Source organism: Centroberyx gerrardi, chromosome 1 (genome assembly GCF_048128805.1).
Source record: "Centroberyx gerrardi isolate f3 chromosome 1, fCenGer3.hap1.cur.20231027, whole genome shotgun sequence".
Taxonomy (NCBI): Eukaryota; Metazoa; Chordata; class Actinopteri; order Beryciformes; family Berycidae; genus Centroberyx; species Centroberyx gerrardi.
Window position 1 is genome coordinate 15,462,473 of NC_135997.1, and position 15,575 is coordinate 15,478,047.

Sequence of the window (15,575 nt, forward strand, 5' to 3'; positions counted from 1 at the left end):
TCTTACGACGCTGGTTGCTTGTTCATAGCACCGTCCTCCATTGTTGAGCAGCTGAATCGAGTAGGTGGGAGGGTGGGGGGGGTTGACTTGAAATTCCAGTGGCTGGGGAGTTTTTGTTCCAAAGAGAGTATTGGCCAGATATCTCAGCACATGGCCAAGTACTCAAGTTATTGGTATTGATCAACAACCCTACCAGACTCCCACAGATATACTATGGTCATTTTTGTCCTATGGGAGTATCTTAATAATTGCACCTTCAAATAACACTTCGAAACCTTTGAAAGATGCACTATACTTGAAGGTGCTACAATTTTCATAAAATATATTATGTCAAATGAGTTCTGCACTACATTTTTGAGCCTGTATGCTGTTTTATTCTGCAAAACCCCACATTGAAATCATGATGCAGATAATTGTGGCTCCTATTTTGAACAATGATAGTTTGTTGCAATAATTAGAATCTATCAACTGATTTGATAGTAACATATTAATAAGAAACTCTCACATAATATTTTTAAAGAAAGTATATATCTAGTATGTGCCAGGCTGTATTTCCAACGGCTCCATAACTTTATAAAATGAATATTTTAATATTTTTGAACATTTGCATCATATTGAGGATGTCCACTGCACAACAGCGAGGCTTGTACTTTGTGTTGATCATTTAAAACTCTCTAGGAAACCTAATCGTCATGCTCTAATCCAGAGCAGAGGGACTGTGAGTCAGGTTTTTTGGCACTCTCAGTCTGCATGGAGAGGAGGGAAGGGAAGGAAGGGGCAGTGGGGAGGGTCCTGTTGTCTGAGGCCACGTCTTTGTAGTGGCAGCTGAGGGGCTTCACTGCAACTCTTAGAATTTACATTTTGTTTGGCCGGAGGGGTCACATGACAGCTGCAAGCAAACGCCCTGAGGGGCTTTCTGCTTTCACTTGACACTGACAGGCTGTGAGACGGTCCAACACCACAGAGAGAAAATATTCCCTCTTTCCATGACATCACCCAGCCAGGAATGGGGGAAGTGGAGGGAGGAGAGGGGGCACAGCTGGTGGCAGCCGCAGTGCCATCTGCTACTGACTAATAGTTCATGCTGCTTTACTTATAGACTTGTACTTGTGTGAGTAGTGGTTGTATGGCCACCATCAGAGAGCCAGGAGGGGCCTGTATATCTTAGGTTAATTTGTGATTGGCAGTCTCACACATATTATACTGGTTCACTCATTTATTAATGCACTTTTCCTATTTAAGCTTCTTTAGTTTTCACGTGTTACAAAGACATATGCATACAAACAAAAAAAGATGAAACACGCAGACACATACATGCACACACTCTGTCTGTACTCACCATACATCTTTCCCTCGTCAGAGAGGATGATCTTCCTGCGCCCACATGGAGGGTAGATGGCCAGGGCCTCCTGGAAGCTCTGTTCAATGTCAGGGCTCCACACCCCTTCTGCATCATTGTCCATGGGCTTGTCTGCCGAATCACTCATCCTCTCCATGTCCTCGGCAGGGCTCTCGCTGCCGCTCCAGCTGCTGGGATCAATTGTGGCGGTTGGGCTCTCCAAGCTAAGGCCTGGAGCAGACTAGGGAGAGACCTGGAATTCCCAATAAACAAACAGAACCAACCCGTCAGTCTCCACAGCAGAACAGCAGAGACATCTGCCTCCACAAAAAAAACACAGAACACACTGCTGCCGCTGCCCAATTGAGAGCACAATATGAAGGGACGCAGCCAAACAAGCTAAGATGTCGCCAAGCATGTTGTTGACTTGATTTACCAAGGATGTTATGGGTTTAAATAATTAAACATTTTCTCTTATGGACTTGTGGCACTTTCTGCTTATCATACTTTTATGAAAGTTGTTTTGGACAGAATTCACAGCTTTTCTTTCAGAAAACAACTCACTACTTGCTGCGCTGTTTCACAACAATATGTGGCTTGCACAGGTTCTTAACACCATCAATTTGTCTATGCAAGGAAAGGGACACAATCAGTTCAAGTAAAGGAAGATAAATTCAACAAGTTTCAGAGAAAATAGTTTTTACTATGGGCAACAGGAGACTGAGGGCTCTATTTTCGTGAATCAATGGCACACGGTGCAAAGCACAGTCAAAGGCACATGGCGTGAGCGCACAGGACATGGCGACTGATTGTTGGTACTTTCGTGGCCAGAGGCGCGTGGCACAACTGTGACGCAGTTGGAAACGGGGTGTGATTAGGAGGAATACATTATCAGTAGGTGTGACAGCGGCTGGAATCAGTCATGACCAATCAAATCACCTCTTTTCCTTCCATTTAAAAGCAATGCACTCTGTGCCACGGCCCTCTGACAATTTGGTGAGGGAAGGGAACAGTCCGGAGCGGATGCACCACAACAGCTTCTCCCAAGAGGAAACTGACATCCTTGTGCGGGAGGCGCAGTATTGCCACGAGTGAATATATGGCACCTTAAATTAAATTAGCTTTGGAGGAGATGACACATTTGGTTACTTTGTTGTTCTGGTCCTAGGAGTGTCGTTGCCCAATGTAGGAAGAAAAGCCAAACAGAAGTTGGCGGTGAACAGGGACAGAGGGGGGGAGCATCCACCAGCCAGTCCCTGACGTCTATAGAGGATGCGACCACCTCCATAATCCCCACTCCGTGCGTCATGGTGCATACTGACAGTTCTATGTTGGATGACAATCATTTTCACCGCTGCCATATGTGTATATAGTTCAAATGAAAATGTTTATTTTCTCCTGCTTAAGGGACTTACATCAAAGTGAAATTGGCTAACAAATCATCCACAAAAGGGTTTGGGCTTAGGCTTTTGAATACAATGTGTTCATGCGTGCATCGCTTGGTAAAGCCACACAAAAAAGCATAGAACACGATTGCGCCTTGCGCTTTTGACCTGGTCTGAGTAGGCGGGTGGTGCAAGCACAAATCCTTGACACCAGAATTGCACTGCGCTGCTCGATCACTGCTGACACACCCCCTACTGTGCCTAGCCTCCCACTTAGTCAAGTTCATGGCGAGTTACCAAAATTCGAAATTCGCAGCCGAGAAAAAACCTGTGTGCGGCCAACAAAAATGCCACTTCACCAGTGCAAAGCCCCGCCAATGTGCCATCACAAAAATAGAGCCCTGAATGTTTCCCAGTACTTGCCACATGGTACAACAACTGGACACAGCAGGCAGAAATACATTTAAAAAACCGATGAAGGCTCATCTTATGAAACTGCATGCTAAGTTTTCTGACTATTTCCCAGAGGGGAATAGGCAAGATAACGAGTGGATACGAGATCCATTTGGAGTGGAGATTCACAGCATCACGTTACCAAGTAACAAGGAATGTCAGCTCTCGTTTGACCGCTCACTGAAGAAGACATTCTCTGAGGTGAGCCTCCCACACTTCTGGTGGAGAATTAGGAGAGAGAATCCTTCCCTTTCCTCTCATGCAATCAAAAGTCACTCTACCCTTCAGCACAACATGTCTACTCTATGTTAGAATGGCTTCTCAGCTATGGTCCAGCTCAAGACCAAACACAAAAACAGACTGGAAATTCAACATGATCTCACAGTTGCTTTGTCTACTATCACCCAAGAATTTGAGGCACTTTTAAAAATGAAAGCGCAACTTCAGTTTTCCCATCCATTCTTATGTCCTGCTGTGATATTCATGTAGCTGCTCCTATGAGTATTGTTGACATGTCACATTCATTTTCAAAGACATCTTATTGGTCACACTATACTGTATTATAGGATGCGATCTCACCTACAGTTTGTTTTCTTTGGTTTGAACCATAGTGGAAAAGTTTACTTTGTTGCATTTTTGTGTTTGTGTTTGTTTAGGTTCACACTGCCCAATTACAAGTGAACCAGGCCTTGTAAACAAAAGTCACATGGACTCACAAGTAGCTTGTTTATTGGACAGAGTTTTAACCAATTATCCCATGAGGTCAGAGATTTTGGCGGCGGTGTGTGTGTGTGTCCCTTTAGTGTGGTCTGCGCTCTTTGCCATAATTTACCTTCTCTGGTGCTCATACCAGTTAAGAACACACAAAGAAATAGCTGAATATGAGCATGAGTCCAGACTGCGGTTTGCCTCCGGTTCATTTTATTATGCTAGGCTTTCCAAGCAAGAGTAATTGCTGAGTATCAGACGTCAACATCTGTCTCCTTATACCCATAGAACCGTTGCGTTTTGGGGTCGTTTTCTGTAGTTGGTTTGGTTTATCGTTTGCTTGGAAGAGGACCGAGACCCGCATTTTGTGACTTGTCTTGGTGTGGTTATTCGCTGTGTACTTGAGTTGAAATGGCATTGTCCTCATCTGCCCAAACAAACCAAACTAAAGGAGTAAACGCTCCAGAGTTCAAATAAATTGCTCCAAACATACTTGGTGTGAGCGCATCCATATTGTGTTTCCCTAAATCAATTTAACTGAAGGTTGAAATGGTTTTTCACAGATGGAATATCCCTTTAGTGTGGTCATTGGTGGCTGTCTTTCTGATGCGAGTCAATATTATGCTTGACAATTGTTTCCCTGACATACAGAAATTATTTGCTCTGTACTAAGCAGTTGTTGTTTTTTTTAAATCATTTGATGTTTTTATTTTGTTGATGACTTCTGCTTTGGCACTTTGCATCAGAGAGTCCACATTGGCGTTTTGTGCAACAATGGTGGCAAGCACATACACACACAACCTGCAAGCACACACACACACAACCTGCAAGCACACACACACAACCTTCACACAGCATTCCACAAACAGCTCTGTTACACAGATACACATTACCATCGCACTTTAATATATTCCTGTTCATCTTGTCATACCAATTCCTCAAAAACAAATGCTTGCTACTCTGCATAGCCATTCATAGTTTCTACAAAATCGAAAAAGCAACACCTGTCTGACAACTTATATTTTCTGTTAGTTTACTTTTATACTTTCACACAAAAGTCAAAAGTTTCAGCTCCACTTTGATTGAGTCGAAAGAAAATGGTACTTTGTGCAGGTCTCAGACAAGAAAACTGCATTTTAAAAACATTTTGTGGCAGATTATGAGGTGCAAAATGTCAAGGGAACTTGTTTAAGCAACTGTACTTTGCTGACAAGCCTTATTACAGAATCACAGAGCTGTCAGTAGTGACATCTAGTTAGGCAAGTGATATATCTACCTGAGAAGGATTTATGAAGATGTCTGATAATTGTCCTGTCATTTATGGCAGGCAAATACTGTTTTGGCTGTGTTGGATAGCCCCTTTGGTACAAAAATAAGAAAGTAATTTATTATTTAAGGTATGCCTTCACTCAAACTCTCAAGATTGATGAGAGGTATGCCAACAATAGACTACTTATTATAACTGGATACATTCAAAATCAATACTTTAATCAAATGAATGCTGGTACCTCAAACAAAAAAATATTAGTGGCACTAGAGGAGCCCTAATCTTTAGCCATTTCCATGTTACAGCCTTCAAACCTGTTGTCTTTACCCTACTTTTATGTTTTGCTTCCATAAAAAAAACTTTGCCAACACTTCACTGAGGCTTCTCCCCATACCTAATCTCTTCCTTCTCTCTCCAGACAACGGCTTCCTCTCTGAGCAAGATTCTATTCAAGCAGCACAAGCTGTCAGGAAGTGGGAATAGTAGCATATGTTTCTTCTAGCATGTCAGTTCATGAGGGGGAAAGGGGGGATGGGAGCAAGCTGTTGGAAAAAAAACTCCCAGAGAGCAGAGAGAGCTTTTACTGAATTCCGTTTTTGTGTGCTGACTGCTGACACTGCAGAACTAACTCACAAACTGATGAGGGAGGGGAAAAATTCCCATTTCAACCACTAAAAGGCTGGGACTCTTTCTAGATGTGCTCCCCTCATCCCAACTGAATAATGACCTACACTGGTAATCACTTCCAGCTTACACTTTCACAGCAAGATGCAAGACAGAGTTCTAGAAAATATTTGGTCTGACCCTCAACAAGTCCAAACATCTGAATTTGAACAGTGTTTGTAAGAAGTAGCATTGAAAAATGTATCCTTTGACTTTGGAGATATGTTTTTCCCCTAGTTTTTTTTTTTTCTTTCTTAAATTTTGAATGAAGCTTTATTATGCCGAGTCCACTAAAGCTTTATTTAAAACTTTTTAAAAACACCAATTCTCCCCCAAACCCTCTACCAAACCTACCAAAGGACAGTAACACTGTACATCTATTCACATGCCCATTTATACATAACTACAGCTACATCAAAAGGTTATTTCTCATTGTCTTGTCTTGTCATTGTCTATTTTCAATGAGCAGCAAAGCATATGCATTTTTAAAAGTTTTTTTTGCAGGAATGGAATTGGTTTATAATTATTCTGTGTACATCCACTGCCATTATCGCTTCATGTGACATAATCCTAGCTAAATCATATCATTTATGAAAATACACATTTCTATTTAAACCATAAAACTTGCAGTGATATTTTAAGAGTTCTTTAGTGACTCTAACCCTAACCCTCTGACCATCACAGCAGCTTGATTCTTACGCACTGTTTCCTCTTCTCTTTCACAGGTGGTTTCCTCACACGTCACACCAGGAAATGAATACTGTTACGGTGATGCATGCAATGAATTATTGAACCCTCCGCCCCACCCTCTGTTCTATCTGACAACAAAACACACAACTGGGAACTACACTTCCACCATTATTTAACTGCTGTTTCAGAGAAATATTGTGCTTGTAATGCCGTATTGGTAAATACAGGAATATGTGGGAAAAAAAGCTATGTTTTCATTTTAGTTTTAGAGAATGAAAGGGAAATGCATAAAAAAAAATAGGTTAAACCCGCAGGATTGAGCAGTTTACCTTTAAGAGAGGGCAATGCAACTGCAAATTAAACGTATCTAGGCAAACCCAAAATCTGTCTCTTTTCGGTCTGACGATGCTACTCAAAAACATCTGCTGGAGCATTAATCTGAGTGAGAGGAGTGGCGATACAGACTCAAAGCCATGTAATTACAGAGACTTGAAAAGACTGGGACAGTGCAAAGGATTAAGTGCTCCCGTCTTTGCTAGTGGAAAAATCAGCACCGTACAGGTTAAAAGCATTAAAATATTCAGACAGGCATTCATGTTTGTGTCATTTATCACCATAGGCCTACTTAGTTTGATTTTAACAAATTCATTTATATATAGATTCGGGGGCTATGTTGAGGATTTCTTCCGTCCGAAAGGCTTTGGGGAAAGCACTCCCTGTCTGTAGCCAGTATTAATGAGCTTAACCTTCCGCTGCCATTACAACAATGTATTACGGCAATGTATGTGACGATTAACCTGAACATGAGTTAGAGAACATCTGGGGGGGAAAAAACAGAAGAAAAAAAAAATCAATAATCTTGAAGCAGCTAAATCACCGAGCATGTCTCAAATCACTCTGTACTCATTCACTCTGAAAGAGATAAACTTGAATAATTTACCTCTACAGGTATTATTTCATAAGCAATATTTCTCAAGAGGGCACTTCTCTAAAACCAGATCAAATGTGTCTTCAGGATGCTGATCATTTCCTGCATTATCTGAGGGGAAATGAGACCAGATTAAGGGGGAAAATCAATCAAATTAAAAGGACGGTGCGGTAAAACCTCAAACCTGACAACACTGGATAGACTGACCTTTCAACTTCCTTTACATTTTCTGAGAGTAACAGCTGTTAGTTTTGTGTATTATGAGATAGTTAACCAATATGCAATATTCCCTGACATGCAGGTGTCAGGGCACTCCTTTAAGGGCTCCCAATCAGGCGTTAACATGAGGATGGACAGTAATTCAGTATTATCATTTTATCATCTGTCAATAGAATCATATTGTGAAGAAGTAAAGACATTGACTCATGACACACAATTCAGTGTATCAGCAAATACCAATCAAAATACCAATCAAAATCTCTTGTCAAAATGTCTCAAAATGAGATCTGAAACAAATTTGGGAATATTATCGTACAGACCAGGTGGATTCTGTGTGACCCATAACATCCATTCAACAAAGAAACTGAATGGGTGCCGATTGCAGAGGTTAAGGGATTGGTGATGTTAAGTAAGTTCAATGAATATGTTGACTTTGCCAACTAGCTTGACAACGAATTTACCACAGGTTTGCTTTTACATCAAGATTCCGTGCTACTTTGTTAGCTATTGTTATTCTGTTTTGGTTATTATGTGTAAAATATGTTGTCAAGCAAATGCATTCCAACACTCATTTCTCCTGATTACTGTAAAGGTATCAGTGCTCAGAACCTATAAATGATAATCAAACAATATGGCCCACTGCATTGTCCAAAAGAATCAGCTAACAGTGTCAAACACATAACATCAACAAGCAGTTGTGCAGCAGCAAAGATGTCTAATAAATTAGTCTACCTCTGTGTGTGTGTGTGTGTGTGTGTGTGTGTGTGTGTGTGTGTGTGTGTGTGTGTGTGTGTGTGTGTGTGTGCGTGTGCATGCATGTGGGCGTTTGTGTGATTGTTATACTTTTAGCTATAGCAGAGTGATAATCAAAAAATAAGATATTCTAAAGATGGAGAGATTATGTAGCCTAATAAAGATAGTGAATAAGGTGTCAACAAAAAAAGGAATGACGAATGAAGTCTATAAAAGTGGACTGACGATCAAAAAATAGGATAATGAAAAGAGATGGAATGCTGTACTAAAAATACAAGATGTAACATCAAATTGTTTCCATTCAATCCAGTTGCTGTAGCCTTTGATGTGGACCTGCTTGGGTAATTTTGGCCTCCAGCTCTGCTTGTGTCTCAATGATATCTAAGGATGGTTTTGTACATTTACATTTTTTTGTCCAAAGACTGGTTGAGTGTGCCTGTTTCCATCTGCTCCTCTGTTGTCTGGCTAATGCTTCCCACCCGAGGATGATGTAAATCAAATATGCCGGTATGTGAATGAAGCGAATGCTCTCACTGCATCGTCATTTTTCCCTCATCTTGATGGCAGTAAAGAGATGATTAACATTTCTAAATGTTTATAGACTGTTATTTGTGGCAACTTTAGATTAGGGGCTGGAAATAGTTTTATTAATGAACAATTTATGAACACATTCATGAAGGGTTAGAAACTTAGGAAACATGAAAGCTTACAAATGGCTTAAAAACCCTCATAGGCCTACATGTTGGTACATGATGAATATTCGCAACTTTAGCTTGGTGGTGAGCTGTGTGACTGTTTGTATGACAGATGTTTAAAGAATGTGCTAACTACTCATTTATAATACATGAGTAAAACATGAGTACAGTCTAGTGCAACAATTTAACATTCGTAAATGATTTATGAAGGTTATGAATACTAAAATTAATGGTAGCCTACTGGGTTCCTAACGAAGGTATGTAAGTCTAATTATACATGTATTAACATTAGATAATGATGTCAAAATTATGTACTAGCAATGGTGTTCTTCACTTATGAATCAACTAAAAATATTTAACTGTCCTTACTAATGATGTATTACTCAGTTACAAATATTTATATGTTATATGTTTATATGTTATTGTTATTTAATTTGTCATTAAGTCATAGTTTTTAAAGCTTATAATCCATTGTTATTTTGTTACTAAAATTTCCAATTAAAAAGATTTCAATACAGGAAAATTCTTTGGGTAAATGGATGCTTTTTGAACTATGTAAACATTTTCAGTATGTGGCAACCTGAGGAATACCCTATATGGCCTAAATACATACAGTATTTACATCAGTACATGAAAAGCTTTTACTGTTTAAGAATTACATTATATTGCCGTCGTAAAATTAAATGTCAACGTCTGATATCTGTGAGACACTATGTCCTGTGCTGCAGCGCCAGCTCTACTTTGGCCTAAATGGGTCATACTGTATATATATATATATATATATATATATATATAGATTTTTTTTTTTGCAAAGAATGTACTGTTCTGCAGAGAGAAAAGTTATCTCCCCATCACAGAACACTATCTCCCTCTTTAATTTCTTCTACTCCTCTTCCTAGATTCCACACTGTCAAAACTAAAATGTTGTTTATAAAATGTCAAACTATCACCAGCCCAATGTGGGATATGGTGGAAAAATGAATAAAAGGAAAACTCATACACATATAAATACTGCAGGCTGAAAGCCATATCCAACATCTATACATTGGTTCCTTTGCATCCCATGACATCAACCAGATGCTTTTGCGCTGTGCGATGTGTGAATAGCCAAGTTGTCTATTGAACTGGTCTCTTAGTGCCTCAGTATCTGTGGACTAATTATGGCTGCCAGAGGAAGGTATGAATGTCACCTGTAGAAACACTTGAGGCTTACAGATAATTGCATACTCCTGTCTTTGCAGGGTGCACACCATGGAAATGGTCTTATTTGTGAGATGCGGGGTAGAGGAGGCCTGCAATGCAACAAGTGAATGTGGTAGCTAGGCAGGGGAGTAGCTGTGACATGGCATTATGGGAAATTACACTTATCGTCAGATTACATAAACCACTCGCCAAGCTGGAATCCAGCTCCTTAAATTAAGAGAACCCATTTCACCCATCAGACAGAGCAAGGTAATGAAATAGCAGATGAGAGGTCTCAAATGTAATTTTCCATGTGGAGTTCTTTTGTGCCGTTATCTCAGAGGGTGCAATAATGATTCTGTAAATGACTTTTGTGCACCCCATAATGGCCCACAGTAGTTAAGGCCACGCTGTGGAAAACTATAATTACCATGTGATTACAAAACTCAATGTTTTCAGCGTGTTGTAAAGACATATCCTGGCCTTTGCATAATTATTACAGCAATGTCAAAAGTATTCCACTTCGAGCAACACGTAACCAATTATGCACATTTACAATGACAGACATTATTGAAATTCCATTTAGTTTATGTCATTAAAACAAATTAATTATCTCTGGAATAGCGTGTTCATGGAATTAAGAGCAAATAGCACATCTTTGATTGAGGACCTTGAGATACAGTTACAGGGTATAGAGAATACCCAAAATAAAATCAAAGAAAAATCTATGGAGATATCCTTTGAATTTAGTTAATTTAAATGGCAGCCCCACTCAGGGTAAAGTTCAGGGCATACAGCTACTATCTAAACTAATTAAAATCTTGAAAACAAGTGGAGGGATGAATATGAGCCTCAGTCTTCAATAAAAACATTTTTGGTGCACATACTTAACATACTGCAATTCCATCAAAGACAGGAAAATATAGCGTGGAGGACAGGGAATATACTAATCACCATAGCCATAAATGAAGCATTTTCAAACAGCCTGTATCATTAAACTACATAAGAATTTCTTGTCGTACACAAGACAAAACCATTGATCTATTTCGTATCGGATTTTCCTCTAGGTTTCATGAATAAATCTACAGGGTGTGGAGTACTGATGAATGAATGAACAAGCTTTTCAATACCAATTTCCAAAGGTCCATTGGAGTAGCTAGAAAGCTTACTAATGCTCCCTCTGTTATTGGCAATGGCCTAGTGTTTATTTCATGCCTCTTTAAACCAGCAGGCTTAGGTGCAGTGAATCCGTCTGATATCATCCCACTCAAATCTGAGGCCTGGATCCCGCCACACAACAACCATCAGGCCACTCTGAGATCAATCTTTGTTTGCCAGTGAATGGGATTGATTTACAGGTGCTGTCAAAGCAGCCCTCTCTACCTGCCTCAGACTCAGAAACAGGTACCAACAACATGACCTGGACAACACATCAGATATGCCAGCAGCCCAGAAAAGAGGCATCGCTAAAGGTCTTCCACTCGGAACATCGGGGGCAAAATAAACTATAAAACTAAGATGCAAAATCTCTCATTCTGTTGATAGATACTGTCCTCGGGCATCTGAAAACAAAAATTTCTAAAAATAAAAACACAATTTGCCATCCAAACATGAAATGTAATGAAAGCTCGGGAGACATTCTCCTTTCAAAAAATGTGCAGTGCATTCCAGACTGCGTACACCCATGTCACACTGGTGTGGAGCGAAAGCGGAACACATAAAGCTCAGGAAATTAAAGCTGTAAATAAAGGTCCGTCAGATAAAGGATCTCCTGACAGTTATGAGAGCAGAGCAGGCTGAGGGCTGGCCGCTGGCTCATTCAGGACGCGTGCGGATGGGCATGAAAAAACAAATCACAGTGATGAGCATGAAGGCCACCATTTGCATTTGGCTCTGCCAATCCACGCTGACTCCCGTCTCTTTTTTCCTGTCCTCTAGTCATCCTTCCTCCCCTTAAATACTGCTTTATTTCTTCTCATCCAAATTTTCCTCTCCTTTCTTCTTCTCTTGTGCAAGTCCTGCATATCAGACTGGACATCCATCTGTCACAAAACAGCTTCCTCAGATGTGGTAGCAGCAGGAAAGTTGAGTGCAATTTATTTGTAGAAAATAATTTGTTTGCTTTTCATTGTGTGGATGATTTTCTCTGGGTTTTTAATGTTTATTAGTAAGTTGCAAGGTTATTGTATGGAGAAAATTCCTCGCTGACCCAGCATAGCGGGTAGATATTGAGTCACTACATGAACAACATCATATAAATCTTCCTGAACAGACTCACTATATCAACTCAAAACAATCAAAACCTATCCTCTATTGAACAGGCAGGATGAAAAAATATGGCATTATGAAAATATATCCTGAGCATTACTGTTGGAATTATCTTATTAACACTAACAATTAAAGGAATTCAATTTAACTACACAAAGTTCTGAATATGTACGTCTCCCAAGCAACTCTCGATTCCTATGGTGTTTGGATAAATAAGGATCTACTACAAAGTCTTTCCTATATCCGTTGCATGAGCCTTTCTGATTAAGTGTGCTCTGCAGACTAATCACAAAACCAACTGAAACCTATCAAATCCCTGATACTCACTACACAGCTCAAATACACATTATAAATCGTTCTTGGGGCCCCTTTTCAGAGCGCCTCCATTTTTTCATTATAGATTACCAAATACAGTAGAAATCAATCACATGGATTTTGTAAGTTAGTCAATGCTTCAAAAAGTACGTCTGCACACACAGTACAACAATTCTGTGCTCAAACAAATTTGCAGGGGCTCAGGTAATTTACCTATCTGTCCCTCTACGACAGCATGCTTTGTTTACCTGTATTGGCAAGCTATAATAACACAGCAGACAGATCCTTTTGATGTCAGCGGTTAAAAGCAGGTCATCAAGACAAATATGTGGAAATTAATTAAAAACCTCTGTGACTTGCACATATGGTAACAGCCCTCTCCACGATGCTGGCCTACACTGTGAGATGTTCTTGAATATGTCTAAGTTCATTGGCATGATAATCAAAACTGAAGTCTGAATAAAGCCAAATGTACAATGTTGTGCTTAATGTAGCCTTACAAATTTCACCAAATGCCCCTGTGGAGAGGCCAAGCGGAGCCTGGTAGACACAGGCCCTCCCTGTGTGAGCAGGATAGGTGAATGAGAGGATACAAAGGTTCTGCAGTAAAGTAACAATGAGTTGCCTATTTTAATGATTTATTGTTCATCAAAAAATCGGAGTTTTTGCGATCAATGCACTTATTGTGTGAAGATGAACAAGAAAGTAATTTCGACTTGTATAGCCTACTGTAATTTGAGTTTTATGCCATTCAACTGATAATTTTAGAGGAGATCAGAATAGAAGAGGTCCAAGGCTGATGACATACAGTATTTTTGTGGGTAACTTAGCTGCAGGTCAGTAATTTAGTTACACACTATGCCTGGACAGCATGTGTAGCTCTCAATGTGGCCAATGTTGCTCCCTTCCAAACATTCGGGAATGACATTGGATTTAATCCATGTTTTTGTTGAATATTTTTCCTCCAGGACCCAGAGATTGGCTACTCTGAAAAGTCAATCACCTGATTAAATCTGCTGCCTTTATATAAAGCAAGATGGAGCTGGATATGCTACCAATAAATACAACTTGTCTAATTATTTTGAAAGCTTGAAACTCTGAAAAGAAAATATTGCAAACAGTGTTTTGCCTGATAAAGATTACATGTGCCCAAAAAACAAATCAATGAAAGATGTATTGTTCATTGATAGAGCAGCTAACCTGTTTAGAAGATGTAAACATGACACACCCAACATTCACTGTTGAACATGCCTACTATTATAGGCCTACTATATAAACAGATAACTAAGTTAAGAAAATAAAGCTGTGCATTGCTTTGGATTCCAAGCTAATTCACTGGGCACAGGCTGCATATTAATGTTGGGAGCGAAGCCTCCAGTCTATCTGTGCCTCGGCTGAATCCAGGGCACCTTCAGGGCAGAGAGAGGCTGCCTGATCTGTGTCGGCCATGATAACAATACAGCAGCCATTGATGAAAGGTCTTGTGGGGATTTATTACAAGCAATGACTAGGGAATACGGTGCCAGAGAGACTGGCTAACCCACATTTGAATACAGGCCACAAATTATAAACAGTTTCAGTAAATGAAGTGACTGTGTGCCTTTGTTCCATGGGCGTACATCTTCCTTTCGCTAGTGGGAAGCTGAGCGCTCTAAACCACTGCCGCTACTATGGCCAGCGAGGGAAAGGAAGTTGTTGAAGCCTGGATTTCCTGCTTTCACTGTGGCCAAGAACTCAAATGTTTATAGTGGTTTCAGAAACTGACTCATCTAATGATTCATGGATTATATATTGCTTTTCATCTGTGTCTGATCATGAGGCAGCCCATTTATTTGTCTTTTTATACAAATAGGAATTGGGGGCAAAATGGATGGTAGAGAAAATACATGTCACACTGTCCCAATAACTTCTGAATCGCTGCACTATAATCATAGGTGATTAAGACATTATTTTGTCTAGATTATTTTTTTCCCTGTGAAACTGACTGAGCCTGACTGATGGTATGAATTATAAGGCAATAATAGCAAAGCGCTGATTCAAGGGTTTCATTACACTATAAGACTTCAAAGGGTCAGAACGCTCCAACATTTTGTGCTTTCTGTGAAACTCTGCAGTAGAAAGGCTCCACTTGATCACTACTTTCTTTAGAATGAAGAGGCAAAAATGTATATAGCTGAAGCAAAATGGGAGTAGACTTATACATAGCCTGTTTTCCATAATTATGAATATGGAGAAAGAAATGGTGTTGCGCTCACTAAGGTGGCTGACGAGGCCAAAGTGCACTCGGTAGCTGGCAGTCATTTTATGGCTGCAGTACTGAGGCAGATTTACTTAGATGACGTCAGTGGCTTTGAGCCAGCTTTTCCTTTTTGGTGGCACTCTCCACTGGCCTCACTGGGGCCTTGCTCAAACTGCTGAGCAGCAGCCCATACTCTAAAATTCCCTTTCTAGACCAGGGTTTACCTCAGGGCACACACAGTCTGGAAGCCTGCAGGCGTGTCCTCTTTTTTTAAGCATGCTTTGACCGAGGAGAACACCGATGTTTTGATGTGCTTCTACCCCTGCAAAATGTCACATCTAATTACGCAATTAATGACCCCGTGTCCAGATTAAATTACAGATCACAGATCTTTTACTAACTCATGCATTTGTAACAAAAAAGAATATTGCATATTATAATTTTAATTGAATTGTGGAATACATTGTGCGT

The 15,575-nt window shown here is 40.0% G+C and overlaps 1 protein-coding gene across 2 annotated transcripts in view; it reads right to left on the reverse strand.

The window, feature by feature from the left end:
• tead1b (TEA domain family member 1b) overlaps positions 1-15,575 on the reverse strand; it is a 54,494-nt gene that overhangs the window by 34,464 nt on the left and 4,455 nt on the right. For both annotated transcript variants that reach the window (XM_078286310.1, XM_078286288.1), the window contains exon 2: positions 1,340-1,592. In XM_078286310.1, coding sequence (XP_078142436.1) covers positions 1,340-1,496 — 157 coding nt within the window. In that variant the 5' untranslated portion in view covers positions 1,497-1,592. The remainder of the gene's footprint in view (positions 1-1,339; positions 1,593-15,575) is intronic.